The sequence below is a fragment of the Thunnus thynnus genome, chromosome 14, assembly GCF_963924715.1.
Source record: "Thunnus thynnus chromosome 14, fThuThy2.1, whole genome shotgun sequence".
Taxonomy (NCBI): domain Eukaryota; kingdom Metazoa; phylum Chordata; class Actinopteri; order Scombriformes; family Scombridae; genus Thunnus; species Thunnus thynnus.
In genome coordinates, this window is record NC_089530.1 from 16,522,401 (window position 1) to 16,545,386 (window position 22,986).

The following is a 22,986-nucleotide window of genomic DNA, read 5'->3' on the forward strand; positions in this document are numbered from 1 at the left end:
GGTCAGTGGTTATTCAGGGCCCCAAGCCAGCTGTTTTCCCATATCCTTTGGTCTGGCTGGCTTCTAGAGGGGCATCCCTGTACAGCCATAAACTATTGCAAGTCATGCCTCACCGTCATCACCAATCCACACCTGTTTTTGACCTAATATGTGAGCTAAAAGCGTAAGCATATTACAGTAATTGACCGGGAAGGACATTCATAACACTGCCTCTATATGTGTGAGTGTGTTAGAGGCCTTTTATCAAGTTCATTTCACAAAATGAAAACAGCCCGTCATCCATGGGTGAAAAGCACGACTCAGTAATTGAAAAAGGGGAGCACTATCCCTAATGAAAATACAAGGACTGACAGTGTTGTTGTCAAAGCAACCTCACTTTATTGTCGTTTTATATCCACTGGTATCACTACAACATTCCTGTGGGGACTTATCCTTTTGCGCTGATGTTTATATAGTAGGCCATAATCCTTAAATTTATCACGGATCGATGCTCGTGTTTGCCACAGTGCGTCATTGGCGTGCAATAAAGACGCAAAGGCGCATTTGTAGCCTACCTCTTTTTACACACCCAAGCAGCGGAGAGCGCGGTCGCCACTTGGAATAAACATCGTCGCGGTATTGCTGCCCTCTGTCCATCTTTATTATTAGCGCTTCGCTCCGCCCTCCTACCTGTAAATCTCCCCGCTCTCCTCTGGAGCGGATCTGACAGGCGCTCTCAGCTGGCCGCTCCGTGCCAGGGCTGCAGGGGACCGAATGGAGACAGCGACATCCACCCGAGCGCCAGTCCTTTTACGCAGAATTGACAGCGAAAACGCCCGCAAGAATATGTAGTCTTCGGCGCCGCAGTGACAACCAACCAATTAATAGAATTGAATTACATCTCTCTGTGTGTTTTCTCGTTTTGTTGCAAACCTTTCACAGTCGATTGACGCTCCAAGAAAAGTGAAATCGATTCTCCGCCTGCTAATCGACAGGATCCCTGAATGGAAGACGGCTAGAGAGGTCGCTTCGCCGAGAACGGGCTGCAACATTTTTCACTGTCGTTGTGTTTACCATAATCCGAAATTATCATTGGCAGCCTCGACGGCTGCAAACGAGGCCGTCTTTACCATGGCATTAGGCGTGAAAGAGCCAGAAAACCCTCTCAAAGCGAGAAGCGCCTAAGATTCGTCATTATTGCGGATTTAAATGCCTCTCTCCAAGGGCCACCGACCCTCTATTTTGGTCAGGTTCGCGTGCGCGGTGTGTCACGCTGTCAAGAATAAACAATTCATAGGCTGTTAATATACAGAAAGAGACTCCATCGGGTGGGTGAACATAATCTACAGCGAAGAGGGGGATTTTTTTTTCAAGCAATATGGCTGGTGAGTGGGGCTGGGGACGCTGGCACAGGCTCTCCAAGGCTCCTAAATGCTAGCTGAGGCAGATGGCACCGTTCCCCATGGAAGCGACAGCTCTATGAGGACAAGCAATATCAATAATAATATAAATCCGGACTCTTCAATCTTAATATCCAAGATGGAAGACGTTGTCATCCCGTTCTCGTCTGAGGTGCCCTGCGACAATAATGGACAGCGCATGTGGTGGGCATTCCTCGCCTCCTCCATGGTGACGTTTTTTGGGGGTCTCTTCATCATCCTGCTGTGGAGGACTCTGAAATATATGTGGACTGTTTGCTGCCATTGCAACATCAAAACCAAGGTACGGCTGCTTCTCTGTCAACAATCATTTTGAAGATGTAAAATCTATTTTTAAATCCCCTCACACATAAACACTAGTGCATATACCTATATGACACTGGCCTGAGCTTCAGCACTTCTTGTTCTGTAATAGCCCTCATTGTGGATGTGACACTAAGCTTAATTTGATGGTGTCCCCATCCTCTGCATCCTCTGCAGCCACTAAACAGATATCAAGTGTCCATTGCAGTGGCTGTTATGATGAAAGCATCCCTTGAATTGGATGTGTTTACCATCTCCCACTTTTGAGTAAAGGGGGTGGTATTGCATGACATGCATGGGGAGGATGAGAGGAGAGCAATTCCTTCATTTTCTTCTGATTTAGCATACATCACAGCACCCTCATGCTACATCAGCTCCTAACTTCTAGGGTGAAAGTAAACATTTAATGGAGGGGGGCGCACATTCCACCAGGTAGACTTAATGAAGTCCACCGGGACTTGTCATGCAGACCCAATGACATCAAGGCTCTCTCTGTCACAGTGTGCATCAACTCTGCAATATCAAGTCCCTGGGGAGGTCATTGTTCCACTGTTTAATTTTTGCACTCAGTAGTGGCTTTAATGTGTTTTTGCTGCACATAAAATGTCTTTGTGGAATAATTAAGGTAACCCGTCTGCAGGACTAATATAGAAATAGGACTGCCCCTTACTTTGCTTGGGGTGGCCAACCTTAAGGATGAATCACAGGTGATTCATATGTGTATTAAAGCCTGCTTCATACATGACTCATGCACTTGTATGCAAGGGGTCCCCTGACTGAGCAGAGGGCCAGTTGAAAGGTAATGTTGCTTAGGGTGAGTGGAATATAGCTCAACATGTTTTATTTCATGATACATGCTTGGAATGAGATTTTTTTTTTAATTTAGTATTAAAAAAAGAACAGGTAATGGCAAGTCTTTTGACAGTGCCAATCAGTCTTTAGTGTAAAACGCAAAGGGGTTGTTAAGAGGATATAGTGACAATGATGGACGGAGAAATGAGAGAGCGAGGATGATCTTCCTCGTCCTTGATGTGTTTGGGTTGTGTCCAATTCAAATGGATGAGCCGTGTCCCCCCTGCTGCTCTTCTGCCATGCTCTTTTGGTAGCTTTGGACCTTTCCTGCCCATTTCTGTGTTGGTATTATGACAGGTGTGAGACGGGGTACAAAGAGAGCACCCTTAACTGACAATAGCAGCACACACCAAACAGCCTTCATCGCTCTGCCGCGCTGAATGTCGTAAGATGCAGATTTTCGGTTTGTTTTTTAGTGCATCTTTTTTCTTATTCTCTCCTGTTGATTGCTCTGTGTCTAAGCTGAGTGTTACCTTGAGAAACACTCACATGTGTGCACATACTGAAAGGCAAAAATTCAATATTATCATTTACTGACTTTAAGTGAACTCTTATTATGACCATATGATGATGTTCAAGTGAATTATTTCAAGCACATTTCAAATAAAAACTAAAAAAAATGTGATCTTTATTTCAACCATATTTCGCAGCCCCCCACACACACACTCCACAAACCCCAAAACATATATATTTAGTTGCTCACCTTCTATAATAGAAAATATATGCTTATATATGTGTATTTCTATTCTAGAATATGAGCAACTGTAACATGACCCAAATTTCCCTAAGGGATCAATATGGGATCATGCTTTTTTTGCATTTAGATTTTGGATAGGTTAATAGCTTTTTTCAACATAAGCAGACATTTCCATTATATCAAAGTCCAGATAAAATCAGACCTCTGGAATTCTAATTATTTTCCAGTCAGCTTGCAAAGAAATCCCACCCCATCTAAACAGGTCTTATTTACACTGAGAGATAATTCTGCCTAGTATGCTGTTTAGGGTTATTACTTGTCTGTCAGCCTCCTGTCATTTTGTTACGCCCATGGATCCCGGTATCAGAAATGGCACCAAACCATATGTTATCCTTCGTACTTCACACCGTCTTGCAAGGAAACTGATGAAAATAAACCGTGCAAATATAATGAGGGATCCATCTTGTGACTGCTGGTGGGTATCTGGTCGTGTCTCATCTCTTGTTAAGGAGGAGAAACGGTGAAAATGAGAGTGTGTTTCTGTTCGTGCTCCCTCTCTCTGTGTTGCTGTGTGGGGAAGGCAGAGCCATCCCTGTTCGGTGACTTTGGAAGGCTTGACACTTGGCTGCAGAGGGAAAAGGCTTGTTAGGAGTATTAAGAAGGGGAAACTGGATCTGTGTTCAGCTGACTGGTGCGGCCAGCTAAGTTGGCATGTGTCAGAAACGGGATGCATAGTTGGTGAGGGGGTTGGTAGGCTTTCTCTAGCAGTACTGGGAACCTGGATTCAGAGGCAAAGAAATAGAGGTGGAAACTCTGAGAGAGACACAGGAGGAAATGGAAACAGGGGGTGTGAGGGTGACGGAGGGTTTGAGAGGGGGTGTTACGTTGCATGTTGTCCTCCTGTGCTCTGCCATTGACACACAGCTGTGTCCTAATTCTTTTAAATGGCAGTATTCTCTGTCAGAATTAAAAGGAGGAGGTCGTGGGTCGAGATAAGGGGATGCAGCAAAGAGAAATATCCACTGCAACTTTTGGAGTCTTTGGAAACTGCACTGTTCAGAGAGAGATTGTCTATGAAATGTGAAATTGGGGCCTTATATTGATCTGTATTGTCCTGTTAATATTACTGCAAAACCAATAAAAGAGCATAGTTACCACCTTTTTTTTAACTTATATCTGTCTAAAACAAGACAACAAGACAAACAATGTTTTATTGTTCTGGTGCTGTCTCTTGGGTGGACTAAAAAAAAAACCAATAAAAAATACAAATCCATATTGATTTTTCTAACACTGTGCTAGTAATGGCAACATTTATGGCATCATTTATCTTGTGGATGCTTCTGAGTGTTCAAATGTCATTTTTAAACGACACACCAACCACATTTGTAATTCGATTTGCCCTAAATCATCCTGTAAACACCAGTTCTCAGGCTGTCTGGATGAGCTACATTATTTAATTCCTTCTTCTTTTATACAGTGCAGCTCAGTGCTTCACTTATTCTAAATAAAGGGTTTCCCACTAAGGGAGAGACTCACTCAAGACAATGCTAATACATATGCATGAGTGACAGAAATGTAAGCACTCAGTGATACTGAAGTGGAGGATACTGCTTCCATGCTGCAAAGCTCGTTAGCATATACGCCTGCTCTATTTTCCCTTCCCTATGGTCCTATAGTCTTGCTGAATTTGTAGAGTTACTGTTCTGTGCTGCTTCACTGCTGCACAGTTATCTAATGGTCTAGTTATCCACTCTGCGTCATGCCACCTCCAGAAGTTCTTATGTGACGCCTCTGTTATTGAGGATGCATGGGGTGGAGGAGTATGGAGGCTTTGCATTTGTGGCACCAATCTCTATTCAAATATGAATGGCACCATCATCCTGCAGAAAAGTCAGCTCTGTGAAAGCATGGCCTTATTGCTTTAAACCAATCAATCAAACAGCAGTCCTGTATCTTTAACTTGACATGCTGTAATTTAACAGGACAAACATGAGAAGTGAGCCAGCAAGAGAAAGGAAATACATTGCACTGAAATATTTCTTGTTGTTAAAGTAAATCTGATCATTTATCTTGATATAGATTTTAGGTCATATCATCCAGCCTTAGTTTGTTGAGGTGTTATTTGTTATATAAGTAAAAGCTAAAAGTCTAATTAACTAATACCTCTATTTCTGACATAAAGAATTTTATTTTACTGTTTTATTTTTTACAATAGCAGCATTTTCCCAAGACAGTCAGCTAATGTCAGCTAACAGCACTGACTTAATATTAGCACTTGTGCAACTGTGCAAATTACATGCGATTGACCAGTTACCATAATTTGCTTGCTAACTAGGTTATGTTGTAATATAATTGTAAAATGTAACAGTATGGAAATCAACCATGTCTCTTAATGTTTAAAATGCATCTTTGGCCATCTATAGCCATTGCTGCCAGTAGCTAAGGGTTTCCACTGTTGCTGGCAGAGTTTATGTTACTTAACACAAGAGAGCCTCTACAGGTGTTTAGACAGCTTCATCTTGAGATGTAAGGAGAAAGAGCCCACAGCTCTGCATCAATCAGAAGATGAAGGATTTCTGGTAGAGCAGTAAACCACTTGACACCTGTCACAAAGCAGAGTTAAGAGGGAGACGGTTCAGTCCTAAAGGTACCCGGGATATTTACACATCAGCTGCAAACTGGTCTAAATTGACAATACAGAGAGTTACTGTACAAACAAAGGCTGAGTAGACTGTCAAGTGTTTCATTCCAAGCAGCGAACTTCACATTATATCAGTGTGTTTTGGTGAAACTGAAAAACAAATGCTAAGGGCCGGTTCTATCTTTGGGTTGAGCTTGGAAAGCCGTACAATTAAATGAGGACAAAAAAAAAAAACAAACACCTCCTACCTCACCTCAGTACAGCAGCTGATGCAGTAGCACCTTCAGCCTCCCCCTTATCCCCCTAAGGTGCATGGAATGTTTTATATGCATCTTAGAGCCAACAGCTGTCAGGATTGTACAATTGCTTCTGTCCAAACAGCTCAGGTAGAAGCAGTGATGGAGCTGAGTACCTGCTCTGCCTGTACAATCTACTCTTTATATTTAGCTTCCCTGTGCCCCAGTCTAATCTAGATGACATTTTGTTGCATAATTTCAGATGATTTCTGATGCCTGTATGTTCTCTGCGTGTGAGTCAATACGCACCTTGACACCTTTTCTGTATTTACACTCCCCCCATCCACAAATATTTTCTATAGTGAATGGCAACAGGCAATAAAATACCTTTGGTTAGCTGTTGAATTACATCTTCAAATATGAATGTATTACATTTGCACTTTCTGTATAGAGTTCATGAGAGGATGAGCAGTTTTTATTACACATTTGAAGACATTTTCTGCATTTGTATGGCCCTCAATACACCTGTTACATATTCCTCTGAATACACATTTTACCTTTATATGGTACTGAATTTATTTTTACCTTATTTCATGTTTTGGTCTTGGGGCTGAATATTGTACCTAATTTTCATGTCTTGATTTCTTGATTCTCCTGCTTTGTCGTTTGCAAGCATGGTAGCACTTTAATGCTGTAAACCATATCTTTTCATGTTATGAATCATACATTTTGATTTAAAGCCCCCATGAAATGGATGTTAGAGCAGCTTCTGTACTGTGACGTATTTCCCACTGAAACGGAATATTTGAGCATATACAGTTACAAGAGGAATTTAAATTAAATCCTTTGCATTTGATTGGGCTTAGAGTTAAGTGTGATATGGAGCTGCAGAGGTTGGCTCCACACACACCTCCCTCACCTGTCGTTAGATCAGGGAGAGGGAGAGGTGAATGAATTACACCTCAGTCACATTGTTTTTGAAATGAAAACAAAGTCTTTGCCCACTGATATCCAAACACACATCTCCTCCTATATCTTGCTCTGTAAGCTACTACAACCCACAAACAGTAAAGTGCGGTTATATATGATGGGTGTGGCTAGCTACTCGCTCAAAGTCACATTTGATTGGATGAACTTTTGTAAATGCCCCTGAGTGCAGGATGAGTCATCAAACATTTGAAACCGTTTTACAGGAAGAGAAAAGAGGGATTTTGATATAAAAATACTCTGATACAGATTTTGACACATATTTGGCATATAACAAGAGATTCTGTAAATGAACAATTAACACATGGACACAGGACTAAAACTGAGAAAATGTATTTTTCATTTCACGGGGCCTTTAAGAGATGTTGATGTTGAAACAGTTATTTTTCCATTTTCTATGCTAGATCATTTGTATTTAGCCCTTGTTGATTCTTATGCTTGTTTGCTGCTGCACCAGCCCAGTATCCCCATGGCAATCAAGTTTCATCCCAACTAATGAGACTTTGATGTGCTGCGTGTTGGTTCCCTGCACTGAAGGCCAGACCTTGCTCCTGTGATGTGACTAATAAAGAGGAGGGGCGAGGACACAGCTAGTGCTTAGGCTCCGTTCTCTCTAACCGTTGTCAATCTGCAGTTGGAGGGTTCATGATAACGCAAACGTATCATCACTTAACACTTAATAGCTTTAAGTTAAAGGTGGAAAGATAAATCTGCTATTCTGAAACCACAAGGAGAATTTCCATCTTATGATCTGCTATCTAATGAAATGTGACAGCCTCGGTGAATTTTAAATCGTTATAATTCATTTCCATAACTGGAGATTGTTATTGATTTTTATGCGCTAAGGCTTTGCTTTCACTGCATGTCGATTAATCAAACCTGAGTTTGAAACCCACCGCAGTGTTTGCATGCGTATGTCTCTGTGTGTGCATTAGTGTCCGCCTACAGTACGTGACAAGGAAAAAACAAATCTATGGCAGAGTAAATGAGATATGCTGGGGCACTCTTCAGTATGCTTAGCTTTAAGTGAAATGGATTGCGGAGGTGCCTGCAGAGATGAACTGTTGTGAGCCTGTGTATTCCCTTGTGCTTGGCAACGGACCAGCTGCATTTTGCCAGAGCAGCATAGAGCACACACCCTGCCATCAGCTGTCGCTCTCACTAACCTCGGTCTAACTTGGCCCAGATCGGCCTACTCCATCCCACAACAGCTTATTGAAATCCAGAGCTAATTAAAAATATCAAACACGCAAAGCAAAGACCTGATGATATGATGAGTACTACTGGATAACAAAACACTTGATAAAGACTTTCTGCGCACATACGGCTGTACTGTGTGTATACTTCCACAGTTCTTGATGTCATCTCAGGAATTTGTGTGTAGGCGGACTACTATGTTCTTGTGGCCAGTGGTTGAGTTGCATGTCATGTGTTGTTGACACTTGCTGGGAGTGAACATGCCTCTGAGCTGTCCCAGGGCAAAGCGTGACCAGTTTCCACCACAGCACACACGCCTGTCCCCAGCCCCTCTTATCAGGATGGGAATAACTTGTGAGGAGGGCTGTATAAATAAAGATTATTTTCATTTTAATTAATCTGTCAATGATTTGACTTCTAGATTAGCCTGTAAAATAGAAAATCACAATCACAATTTCCTAGAGCACAAGGTGACGTCTTCAAAAATTTGTTTTGTCCAAATAACTGTCAATAAAATTCAATGATATTTCATTTAAAATTATATAAAACAGAGAAAGGCACCAGTTTGTTCATTTAGGAAACTTTTTTTGTTTTTTCCCTTATTTATTCAACCTCAAACAGATGGAAAATAGATGGCGGCAAACAGTAGATAAAATGTAAGTTTTTTTTATGAACTCTGTCCAGTGTTGCAGATTAACTTTCTTTTCTCATTCTCCTCTGATGTGGAATGTGTGAGTCATGAGTTATTCTTTTGTGGAGCCTTTTCTAGGCTCTAATCCCAAATTCTCTGCATCTGATTTGATGGCCATTTAGGGACAACTGTAGTGCGCCATGCTGATGTATGTTAATCCACAGACAAGGAGAGGCCATATATCAGGCCACACTATGTATATCATGAGACAGACACAGAGGTCCAGTTCCCTTCACCCAAACTGTGCTCCCCTGCTGTCGTGCTGTTATGTCTTCTTTGGCCGGTCACTGGGCTATTAAAAGGACGTCCACACCCCAGGAAGTATTCAGAGGTTAAAGGTTAGACAGGAAGGGTATACCTGGCTCCACATGGGGGAAGAGTGCTAGACTGGCATTCCTGTCATTGGAAATGTGCGATAGGGTCTAAGCCACCTGATCCTTGCCTAGTCAAACTGGCAGTGGAAAACCATTTGCATATAGATCTGCAGCTTGAGACCGGCTAGGCTAAGCTGGCATGGGAGGCCTGCAGGAGGGAGATAGCTAGCTAGTGCCTGGTTAGCCAGCGGGATCATGGCTTATGGTTTCTTGTCTACCAGCTTTCTTTCTCAGCTGTTGTTGTCCTTAAACAGCTTAACATCAGAGGATGGGTGTGTGTGTGGGTGGGGTGATCTCCCAATAGCCATCCATAGAAATCAAATTTAATGCTATTTCTATGAACGAGAAACACTGCTGCAGTTTCTATGAGGGACTAGGGAGAAGGGTTTAGCTGATGTTACTTTGAAAATGTGTTGATATACACATGTGGATTTGTCTTAAACTAATGCACATGAACCTTTGTCTTTTGAAGCTTCATTTTCTTGCATTCCCATTGATGTTTCTCAAATGTACAAATGCTCATGTATTTGTATGTGAGAGTGACAGAAAGAAACAGATGTGGCATTGAGGCATTCCTGCCGCTCTTGATGTTGCATAGATGAACATGCAGTGTTTATTTACAGCAGAGCTTTATAGTGCTGAAGAACTATCACTATTTCATACTCAAATTCTGTGTTCACAATAAAACAATGGAGTTTTATTTTAGATTTGTTGTGCCAAACCCTGGAAATGCCCCAACTCTTCTATGCCATTGCACAGCGACCAGCCAGGCCAGCACGTGCACAGCCCTGGGACTAGTCTTTTCTGGTGCTGATTATCTGGCAGATCCGGCCATCTCCTTCTCCCCCCCTCATCTTCACTCCACTCCCTTTAGCCCACCACCCACCCTTAGCAATCGGGGAAGCCAGTGGAACACTGATATGTGGACATCAAAACGCGGTTAACGTCATAATTGGTGCTTTGTGCTGTGTGCACTGATGCACAAAGAGAGAGATGGAGACAGAAAGGGAGGGAGTGTGTAGAGGACACGGCAGTGACCTTCAAAGATCTCAGCAGGCGGTGTTTCTGTAGCCTGTTCATAGATTAGTTCTCTCTCTTAGAAAAATATATGACTCTGTAAAGGTTGACTCATGGTGAAAATACATGCAATGCTTCCATTCTCAGAGAAGGTTAGTAAAGTGTGAGAATTACGTATCACCACTACCATGGCCACCGCCCTCAGCAACCTGTCCCAATTAACCTCCAAGGGGTCTAGGCTAATATGCTAATTGTTATTCTCCTAGCAGGCTAACAGCAGGCTCAGGTTTCTCTCTGCATGCCAGCAATGTGCTGGCATAGCCACCTTGCTACAATGCTAAGATTGCACCCCATTTGGCACCATCCCAGTTAGTGTCTATTAGTTAAGTGAGAAACCAATAAAATGCAATGTTTTTTACGGGGAAATACAAGTCCGACTGACAGTGAAGGGCAGCCTACAAGCTGAACCCTGTTCAGTCAAAGTGAGCGGGCCTGTTACACAATGATTTTACCTCTTGACTTCTTCTGACGTTTTCCAGAATGGCTGCACAGAATGAATAGTGCAGCTGTCAATTACAGCCTTGTTTGATGCTTGCAAAAGTGAAATCCCAGAAGGTCCTGTCTCACTCAGGTTTCGTCTGCTGCTCGGCATTTCTCTGAAAGCTGTGAAATGTATCTAGACGTGAACCAAGTGAGGCAGACCAATTTCAGAGTGACATGAGCATTGTAAGATGATGCGCCAAGTGTTGAGCTCCAAATGACAGCATGTGTAGACATCATGTACAGATGATGCACAGAGTGCATTGGTTCGTTGCTGGATGCCTCATTAAAGATGGATGATAATGTAGAGCTGTCATGCTGTTCTCTGACAGCCTATACCATTGAGATTAGGCAAAACTTTTAAATTGGTCAGTATGTAAGACTGTTAAATTGCCAAGCTGCCCTCCTGGGAAGCATTTAGACAGTAGATATTTTTAATCTGTATTGATAAGTTTCTTTTACACTAACTCATGTTTCCTTCTGCTGATGAAGTGCTCTGAGTGTTGATATAGAAAATTGCACATTCCTTTTCATGAGCTCCATTAGAAACATGTAAATTAATGCACTTGACTATACACATGTCCATACACACAGTCTCACAGACTGATATAAACTGAGCTATATCAGACTGATATATGGGAGAGATATAAACTGCATGCATTTGTATGAACTAATTAGTCAAGTGGTCATTTCAGTCAGTATGCACTTACACTGTATTACTAATAGTAAGTCTATCCATTAGAGTTGGGATGATGGGGGCTGGACTCATAATGTATCTGTAATAGGCATCTGTTATGAAACTGCTCATTATGGCTTTTGTGCCAGATGTGATGTTTCATTCTTTGGTCCTGTCATGTCAGATGGACTTGCATAATGCTCAGAAGCATACATGTTGCCTGTTAACACATTACTCCCTTTCTTCTCCATACAGTAGCTGCAGAAATATCTAAACTGAGTTGTGGATAAGTCTGTAGAGGCGTTTTCTTATGTTACAATGGACATAATGTGGTAATATCAGTTCATTGTGGTAATTATTTGAAACATTAGAATCCAAAATAGATAGCATCATTGTAGACACAAATAAGAGAACAAAATTGATTTCGAATATACATAGTATGTAAAATGATGATGGCCATTATTACTTGCTATGTTGTTCTCTTTTACTATTGCCAATCAGGATTCACACTCTCAATGCCTCTAGATACTTTGTGGTCTGTGTTTAAATATGTGGTTCAATTATGATGTTGACCTAGGGAGCAGCAGGGATTAGTTCTAATATTCAAACTACGTAATGCTGTCTGCGGTGCTCATCTGAGACGTGGAATCCATTGGCCACAGTGGCACACAGCAGTTGTGCTGCATCTGTGTGTTTTGGCAGGATGTATGAAACAGGATGGCTTTAAGGCCTCAGCTATTCTGCACAAGTGAAGATTTTCAGCACCATGGAGAGCTCAGGAAGGGAGCGCAAGGCTTTTCACACACTTGAATGTGTGGCTCTGTGGCTGCTGTTTAGCACATATAAAGTGGTTGTTAGACACCTCATATCTTTGTTTAAATAGCCTTGTAGTTTCTAAAATGAAAATACAGATAGCAAAAGAAAAAGCTGGCTTAAAGAGAATAGCTTGGTTTAAAATTAGAATGGCATTGTAAACTTATGCTGTCTACTACTATGAAATTATGTCATAGTAAAATTCCTAAAAAATAACCTCCAATCCTCCAATTACATCTACCACAAAATTTATATCTTTATGTTTTTTGTAGCAATAGACTATGAACAACCCAGACCAGCCTCATTTTACACAGCAGCACCCAGCTGTTTGACTAATGCTTAGGGAATATATAATCAGTTGGAGTCATCACGTCTCAAAAGCAGGGCTTAATTGGTTGCATTGAAGCTAAGCAGGGATGTGCATGGGTTTGTAATAAAGAAGCAGTGGAGTGGTGGTGGTGAATGGCAAGACTGTCTGAATATCCCTCTACTCAGTGAGTGTTGCACAGACAGTGATAAGGAGCGGGGTACCTAGTGGAAAATTGGTTCGAAGATCAAAGTGAGGTTTTTCTTCATGCCTTGCACACATAGTGTCATCAGGGATGAAACAACATAGCTTTCTCTGTTGTATTTTTCTTAAAATCCAAAATACAAGTATAGAATATAATTACACTGAGCTAAGAGAAGCACATTTAAAAATCCACTGTCAACATAAAGTGACAGACAAAAGATAAAAGCCCTGCTAGTGGCCCTACAGGCTGCAATGTTTGTCATGCTCCACAGTACAAAAGTGTTGGAAATAACAAACAACGTACAGACGACGTCAGTGCTATTCTTAGAGGCTTATCACTAGTGGGAATAAAAATGTAAAGTTTGTCACAAGGATGGTGCTAGAGGAGAGGGTTTGGGCCCTTGGGAGCGTTTGCTCAGCACATTTCATGGAAATCTTCTTATTAGATTATGCATATTAGATTACATTGTGTGCAAAGTTGACATTTTGGCCTAAGGGGTGCCACTGGGAGGAAGCTCACAAGTGTTCAGAATCGACAGGGTTCAATCTTTGGGGAGCATAAATGCACTGAGTAAATGTCATGGGTATCTGCTCATGACATTGTAAAATTTCTTATGCAACTTGGCCATTTTGTTTGATGGTAATGTTAGAGGAAAGGGCAGAGGGTCTCCAAAATCATCTCACTATCTGTGGAGTGTGAATATCTATACCAAATTGATGACAGTATCATTGGATGTTCACAAAATCTTGCTTTGGATCAAAGTGTTGGACAGACAGACTCATTGCATCTTCATTTCCACCCCCTCTAGCAGCAGGGGTAAGGCACAGAATATAGAACTGCCACATTTCCATGGAAATTGCATTTTCAAATTTAATTTTCTTTGTTCACATTAATCAGTCATGAGTCATGACAGATATAAATACCACAATGACACAGATGTAAGACAATGTTTTTTTTTCTTTTTTGCTGGAAATTATGTTTGGAATCTGGAGTGCAGGGAATGTTAACATATCAAATCATAAAAGCACAGGTGAGGCTAATAACATTAATATCTGCATCCCATTTAGCTTTACTAGCTCCAGTTCTCAGGTATTCTGCAGGTATTGTGCTGGCTCGCTGTTATGACTCACTGGGGCACTTGAATGGAACAGAGACATGTCATTAGTTCCACCTCTGCTTTTTCATGACAAGTCAAAATGTCTGTGGTTAAAAAGGCCAATCACAAAACAACTCAATTCACTGGTTGGAGATAGTGAAATGGGAAAATGTTAAAAAGTGTGATTTCAAGATTTCAGCTGAACTGTAAAGAACACTCTCACTACTGAAGCATGACAGTAAGGCTTTTTCAGTTCTTTAACTTTAAAGGTGGCTTTTAGACAGTTGAGTAACTGTAAAGACATTACATTAAAAGAATCCATAAGAGCTAATGTGTCTTATTTTCCCTGTGGAGCAGGAGAGAAAGCTTTTCAGTAAATAAGATTTTTCCAGGCAGAAATGGTCAAAATCTCAAGCAGGAGTGGGAAGAGGCAGTAATGGTCTCAAATCTTGTTGGAGTGGGCGGGAGTGGAAATGAGAAAACAGTCCCACGCAGCCCTTTAATTGAGACTTTAAAGGGGCATTAATACTCTGTGGCACACTTGTGAGTGCAGTCATATCTTGGCAAAGATGAAAAGGACACTTAGATTTGAATTAATCCTTGCTGTTCAGATATTGTGACTGCCCATTACAGATTTTGTGAGACAAAAATGTTTTGAGGATGGCTATATGATTCTGAGATTGCAGATTTATACAGTAGTAAGTGAAAGTTATGGCAATTATGTCATATTCTTTGGGGCAGGCTTACCCCTCTGCTGCTTGAGCAGCTTTTTTTTGCAGAAATACAACAGAAAATCAAATCAACTGGTGTACCTGTTTACAATGCAGCCAAACAAACTCACATTGTTTAAATAATAAATCATTATTGGTCAATGATGCTCTGTTACGCCATGAGCGACCACAGTATAATTTCATGCTGCCTCAGCAACAAATACGTTGCGGTTCTTGTGACTGCCTCACAATAAGCCAACAAGCCACCCCATGTTTTGCCAGTCGAAGACAACAGCAGTGGCAGTAGAAAATGTCACGCCTGTGGGAGGAGAGTGAAGAGTAAACAGTGAAGATGATACTGATGAGATAAAATTACAAACAGTAATGCTGCATTACATCCATACATCATTTCTTGTTAATCGCGTGAGAAATTGTGTTCCTATACATTATTCATTACCTTCCATAACTTTGTCATGCCTCTCATTATAGCAGATCCTGTGCATTTCAGATAATAATGAGTAGTGTACATAAGAACTTTATTTTCCTTATTTGCTTGATGTTTAATATCCTCATTGAGTGACTGGGTATTGTACTGACCTGTTTCGTTACCCTGTGCTCTGATATCTGAATGGGGCATAGGGAATGGGAATAGGAGACTGCTGAGATTAGCAGCAGCTCTACTAAACATTGTCTCAAGTGAACATGAGCAACAGAAGTATGCTGGCAAGTTCTCAGAAAGCCACAGGCTTTCTCCTTCTCTCTGACTATTGGCCTATCCTCTTTAGTTTTTCCCTTTTGTTGACTTTATGTGATTTGTTTTTATTTATCTGTGTTAGTTTACATATATTGGTATAGTTTTCACTCTGTGTCCATTTCCTCTTTTCCCCTTGCCTGCCCATCACTCCCTTTCTCTCTCCTTCTCCCTTTCCACTGTCATAAAGCATCTTCATCTCTCATCGTCCTTCAGGTCTCCCTTGAAAGCATGGTCTGTGAAACTGGTTTGCCTTCTGGGGAGCCCTTGTTGTTCATTTGGCCTTCCACCCTCTGGGAAATAATAATATGGAACTGATCATAAGAGATATATAGATGACATGTGGAAACATATCTTTGTTAAAACACTGGAAAAGACTTGCCTTCACCTGTCACACAGAATTAGAGAGTGTGACATAAAAGGGTTGAAGGGTAGAAAGATGGACAGCATTAAGGGAGTAAAGAAATACAGCCCTTGGCTGTCTGTTTTTTCTACAATTTATGAGAACATGAATTACCTTTTCTTCCTTTTATTTCGCGTTGATGTACTCTTCCCCTTTTAGGAATTGACCTCTGCCTGGGGGGATCAGATATGGAAAACTATGACTTGGGTGTGACCAAAAAAAGGAACCTTTCACCTGTCTCAGAAGGGGTCAGGATCAAAGGTGACAAGGGTCATAGGAGAAATTAGCCATCTGCGTGTTCTCACATGACAGCCCAGTGAACAGAACAGAGGCGGGGTGTTTTTTTGAGGTGAAACCCTACCTATACAAGCGGCGCTGCTTCTGTTTCCTCTTCCTGAGGGACTAGCCCTAGCCTGCTAACATGGCTGCTCTGTAATTACTCTGACACGCAGCCTCTGACCATCACTGCCACGCTCCCTGTCGATCAAAGCAACCCATTCTTGGCGAGGGGTGCGTGTGGGTGTGAGAAATACAGGGTTTATGCGATTTAAAAATGCATGCTAGGCGATAAGACACACAAGTCGGTAGATACATCTCCTTGTTATAAATAGATAAAGAGGATCTTTCTTAGCCTTGTTCAGCCTTCTAGAGTCTAGTCATTACGTCCATTTCCACACTCTGGTCCAATAACACGAAGAAAGAGAGGTTCTTTGTTACACCGCAGCTACTTAAGATAAGGCCATTTGCACACAAAAATATTTAATTAACCTAAACATTATAAATTCATCAGTGTTATCCTGTGATGTCTTTTCATCAATTTTTTTTTTTAGAGGAGTGAAATACGTAGAGGAAACTTGGAACAGCATTGGGGAGCCGGTGGGCAGAATGGCAGCGGCTGTGATATATAGAGATTGCAATGCATAATGTGATTTACTGCTGTCTCAGGGCCAGCCTTGGCCCCGCTGTTTTTATTCACACATACAGCACACACAGACACACACACACACACACACACACACACACACACACACACACACACCATTAAAAGCATTAGGAGTCTGACATTTAGGCTGTGCATGCAACACAGGTGGTGGTTCACTTTTCTTTACCACCTCCATGTCACAGTACGCATACATACATACATACATACATACATGTAGGCAAGGCAAGACATTTCTCCAGAAAGTAGTGAGAAAGACAATTCTAACGTTAACCTAAAATTACTGGTCATGCTGTCCTCAGCATGCATGGCACAGTGCCACTCATTGACCGTATGCTTGCCTCTACATGCATCCTTGGACAGTATCCACACGCATACAATGCACCACTTATATTTAGTGTCTCTCTGAATGATGATAGCATTGTAGTTACTCTAGCTCGCAGCCGTATCTCTGTCGTAAAACCTGACCTCGCTTTTACCTACTTGAAGGCTGTGACCTCCTGGTTGCCAGTTCACAGAGGAGCAGAGGTCATTTATTGTAACATGGTGAAAGTTATAGCCCCGCCATATTAGAAGGCTCACCTATAGGAGAAATGGGGTGTGTAGGTGTAATAATGAAACTACTTTTTAATTTTGTTTTTAATTTGAGATACACAAGTATTGTTACATGCCAAAAGGTATTGCACATACTGTTCCATGTGCACATCTATAGCCCTTAGATGCAGTTAACCATCTGGGATTTTAAAGTGAAGAAGAAAACAAAGCGATTAAATTCTTCCAACCAAAGAATTTGGTGTTCAGAAGTTGTCCCTGTCTGTGTCAACAGTGCTTAGAGGCAAATTGCATTTTTTGTTTTGCCATTCCAATTACTGCCGAGGACAGATGCTTTCTGTCCTTCTTTCTGCTCTGAAAAAACAAAACAAAAATCAACACAGAGCAGCTGGGAGCTACCTCTGCTTTTAAAGGTGACTCTACTCTTGTTTGTATCAGATATTGTTAAACTAGTTGAAAATACATTCTTTATCAAGTCTGTGTTTGTGCTTTGAAACTATGTCTATTTTTTGTATTTTGTTGCAATACTATTACATTCTCTTTTTGTGGTAATGACCAAATTATATATTTATGTAAGTCATTATTCAGTATGGATGGTAATCATTAAGTCTTTACATGAACATTTCCCATTAGCTACAGACTGTGATGATTTTCTCCTCCCAATTGTTTGTTCGTAGACACAAAGTGTTTCAGTCCCAATGGTAGAACATCCGAATATCACTGTAGCACTAGTACAAATACCGCACTGAATAGCTTACACAGAGCTCCTGCAAATCTTCCTATGGGAGGCGTATAATACAACCAATGTGCTACAGGTGGAATCCCTCATGAATAATGGAGAAACCAGTGTGTTCATTTGTTGTGTGGACACAGATACTGTAGCTGCATTATTGATGGAACTAAGACCTTGTTGGGAGGTAGCTTTTTCTACCCTGATATTCATAAATCAATAACGAAAAATCCCTCAAGCCGTTTTTCACAATATACAGCGCATTATATATTTACAGCGCTCTTGATCCCAGAGCCTCAATATTTACTCCCGGTTGTTTCCTAGCATTGTTATTTTTTGCATTGCTAAAAAAAACAACAACCTTTTGTTGCAACAGTAGGAAGATTGGCTAAAGGAGATGGTCCAACCTGTAATGATTGACATTAGTTGTACCTGTCTTTCCTCGTCACGTGACCTTTGTCTTTCTAGTCTTGTGACTAGAGAGCAGTGGAGGAGGGGCCATTTGTCCCCACTTGATTGACACTGTGCAGGAAATGATCTCAAAAATCCAGGCATTCTGGGAACAACCATGCGATCAGAGCTGCCTCTTGGAACTACCCTGTGAAACTTGGCCCTAATCCTGCTTTAATAGTAAACAACAGCTGTAGGGCACCAGTGTGCTCTGATTAAGAAGGAAAAGAAATAACCGCAGTGTTAGTTCTTACCAGTGTGCTGTACAGCCATTCAAACATGTTTCCTGTTTTTTTTCTCACATGTTCACTAGTGGGGAAAGATAAGAATATATGGTTAGATAATTCTGTCCTCTGGGTGACTGAATTGTGTAAAAGTACAAAAAGATATAGAGATTTAGCTTTAGCTTTGCTATTTTTGATGCACTACTCCATGCTTGGAAATGAACCATGTCTACTGTAACTACGTTATATGAAAAATCTCTGTATAGCATTACATTATGGTGTGCTACACTGGAGCGCCCATTGCTCTATCTGGTAGACTGTGTACACTGAACACAGCTATAATAGGACAAGCAAAAAAGGGCTTCTTAATGGCACACTGAGGCTGTGCAGAGGCATGTATCCTGCACCCACAAATACACACATTTACACATGCTAGACAGAGACAGGGTAGGGTGTTTGGTTTCTTTCCTTTTGCGTAATGTTTTTTCAGGCATACTGGAGTCTTCTCGGTCTGTCATTGTTGAACAGGGTTTAAAATAGACAGGGGTATTTGGAGGCAGCTTAGTTGCAACTGCAACACACGTGATTGAATTAGAGTGCTGTCAGTTGGGTCCATTATAGAGGTCCCTTGGATATTTTCCATCAGCAAGTTAGTCAAGAGAGTGTCTCCTGTTACGTTACTTTTCTTGGTGTATTTAGCTATGCTATATCGATCAATTGGCGGATGCTGCTTTGGTATGAGATTTAGATCAAAAGTCATTGGAAATATCTCAACAGATATTGTAGATCTAGTGTATGTTGTTTGATGGTGCCCTCTGTGAGGATTTCCAAGCAGGTGATGCTGTGTGAAAAACCCAGGACTAGATTTTGACTGACAGCAAGTTTAAGAGATCAAGAACTGATAGACCTTAAGAATGAAGCATGTGATGGTCTACATTGGCTCAAGAGGTATAGCGCACATTGGCGGCTCGTTCCGGTATGATCACATTAAAGCTCAATACGTATTGTAGCATTCTTAAGTTACCCTCGCACAGCTCTATCCTTGTCATTGACATTTCCTTGAGACTTGGCTGCTGTTGGTGACATTAGACCAATGCAGGAGAATATATGTCTTGTAAAGCCAAGCTGCGAGGATTGAGTGTGTACCAAGGTTGCACTTCAAGTATTTTTCACCCCCCGCTGAACTAAAAATAACGTGATGGTATTTCGGTATTTTGCCACCTGCATTATTAGAACGCCCTTCGTTTGCCTACTGCTGCACCTTTAATATGGGAATAAATTATCAAAAACATCTAACCTTGACATTTTCAAATGTGTTCAAAATTTTGTGTATTTTAATAGGCGTTGAAAATGTGTATCTAGACTTGGAAATGCGTGCTGAGATTTGTCTGTATCTGCATTTGAGTATATATAATTATTATATATAATTGAATGGCAAAATTAATCTTAAATTTCAGTTGTTGATGAGCTGACAAAAACATTGATATTAGTCCCAATGCATTGGCTGTGGTTGATGGTCCAAATTAACATGAACCATGGTTTGGAGCTTTGAGAATGTACTGGGATGTAAAAACAGTGAACTGGTGTGAACATTTTCAAATTTTCACACATAACTTGGTGAGTATTTTTCATGTGTGGCTGTACATTTTAGCACACATTCTTCAAATCTGCAACTATTCAAATGTAAGGTAATCTGACATAATATTTATAAATATTTAAGGAAAGGAATGGGGCCTGCTTTATTTTCATGTTTTCCTTTTCCATTATTGAAACAGCAGGAAAAATGACAGCTATATAGAGGGTCAGAATGGCAGCAAAAAGGATCAGGTGGTATATATGCACGGGCTCATGTGGAGGTGGACGTCTTTAAATGTCATACCATTTCACATTGTCAAGTGGCATTTTACACAGTTAAAGTGTTCATTCGTTTTCTGTACTCGCTTGTTTCCGGGAATTTTAGGGTCATGGAGATGGAGATTGGATTATTGGGTGGGAGGTGGTGCAACACTGTGGACAAGTTGGTCATACAACACACTGATAATAACAAGATTTAAGCTATTCTCCGATTTTGCAGTTTTCATGTCAACTCCTTAACCAGATTATATTATGGTTGAAATTGGAGCAAACATAATCTGATCAACAGTCCATCATTTCAATTATGGGACTGTGGTGTGTTATACCTTACATTCATTTCTGTCAGTGCTTTGACTATGCACCCACCAGAAAAATCACAATAGACTGAATGTCTATAAACTGGAAGGAAAATTTATTTTTTAGGCAACAAGAAAACTGCTTTCATGGGAAGTAACACAACTTGTGTAAAGATGGTCTGTTAGATATGTAAAAATAACTAAGTGCTTTCATTTTATCCTTCTGATTAATGAACGAATTGTGTAAATATGGTTTATGCAAACCATGCTAACTCTAGCCTAACTGGACCTAAATTCACAATTGATAATACGCTAGTAGATTCTACTAATGAACAAAGCAATGCGGATTTTAATCAAATGCACATATTTACTTTTACAAAATTAAATACAACCAAGGCCAAGAAATGTAAATGAACTCAAAATTGCATCAACTGGCCTGATGTTGAGGACTGCTCATTATTTACACATTTGACATACACCCATGTTTACATCTGCTTCTTTCCAAACTGTTGAATTATCACTTTTCTGATTACTCCACACATTCATGTACTGACACTGTCAACATCTCCCCCACAGGCGTCCTGCATCACATCTCTCTGTCTTTCTCGCTCAGCTCCCTGGCTCCTCTGTCTCTTTTTCTCCCTGTTGTTCTGCTTCTGTCCCTCGCTACACCCCTCCTCCAAACCTCCCCTCCCACACACTCTGTCTCACACACCTACTGTCTGCCCGCCAGGTCTCTGTTGCTAAGCGACAGGCAACGAGCGATGGACTGCTCTTATGAGAGCGACGTTTGTCCGTCATGATCTCATCCTTGGTGTACGTATGCACATACAGCGGATTTCTCTTGATAGAGTCGTAGCGGATTCTATGGAGACAGATTAGAGCCATTTGTGAATTTGAAATGCATACGTTTGGATTGTACATGCTTGTACTGAACCACTGAAAGAACTACTTGAATTTGCAAGGCTTAATTTTAAAATTGCTACTTCCGGGGATAATTGTTAAAATATAAAAAACATGATTTGTTTATTTTTTTTATTATTATTATTATTTTTTTTTTACAGTTTTACACTTCACTATGAAAATGGCAAATTCAAATTCATGCAATTCAATTGAACCTATTATTTTTTCATAATATTACCATTTTGAGTAGAACATTTCAATTACAGTAAAGAAATTACAGACACAGGAAAATATATTACTTAATTTATTCCAAATTTAAAAACAGTGAAGTGAAAATTATATAATATTACCAAAATAACTTTTTGTTTAGAGAATATTATACTTGGAGGTTGTCATATGTGCACAGAGAAATTGTAATAATATCCACATTTCCACAGTATGTTGTAATCTGAAGCTGCCACTGAACATGCTTGAACCACTCCCGTGCCCCTCCCCATTCCTCCCCAGCTCCTTCTCATGTTTCCGAGCTGCAAATTTCCCTGTTGCTTCATCCCTTTTGATTAGTCCCTTGGGCACTTACGGCTTTTATTTTGACAAATGAGCATGGTGCTGAGCACTAAAAAGCACTTACAACTGTATTGATTAACAGTGGCTATTAGCTAGTGCAGAGGAGAGGAAGACGTTCTTACAGTAAACCTTCACCGGCTATCCAGGGCCTGTTAAATAAATGCACTAAGGCTGGGGATTAGTGATGTGGATTTCCTCACCCCTGCATTTGAAGAGAAGCTCATGAGCTGGAGGTTACTTCACTGCAACAGGCATAATGCATCTAGATGAGTGGATTACTGAGGCTAGGTCTTAGCTATATTGAGTCTCAAAATCAAGATGAAGCGGAAATGTAAACTGTCTTCACTATGACGTAATGTACTTTGTGTCTTTCACATAAAACCTTTGCATAGATGTTCACTTGACAGAAAAGATTAAATTCTCTATGTATTTGCAACCAGTATGCATCATGTCACCTCTGTTTTGAGATGTCCTGCCACACTAAAATTGCTCTTGTCTGCACACATCATAACAGAGCCTATAGGAGTACATCATTGTAGTTGTCATGTGCAAGGAC

At 40.8% G+C, this 22,986-nt stretch overlaps 1 protein-coding gene across 8 annotated transcripts in view; it reads left to right on the forward strand.

Annotated features, from left to right (window-relative positions):
* Positions 1–603: 603 nt before the first annotated feature.
* Positions 604–22,986, forward strand: part of kcnma1a (potassium large conductance calcium-activated channel, subfamily M, alpha member 1a) — a 141,106-nt gene continuing 118,723 nt past the window's right edge. For 2 of the 8 annotated variants that reach the window (XM_067610256.1, XM_067610260.1), the window contains exon 1: positions 607–1,701. In XM_067610256.1, the coding sequence (XP_067466357.1) occupies positions 1,411–1,701 (291 nt within the window). In that variant the 5' untranslated portion in view covers positions 607–1,410. Of the gene's footprint in view, positions 1,702–22,986 lie in introns of all 8 variants that reach the window. The other 6 variants (XM_067610261.1, XM_067610259.1, XM_067610262.1 and 3 more) reach the window with 6 other exon arrangements.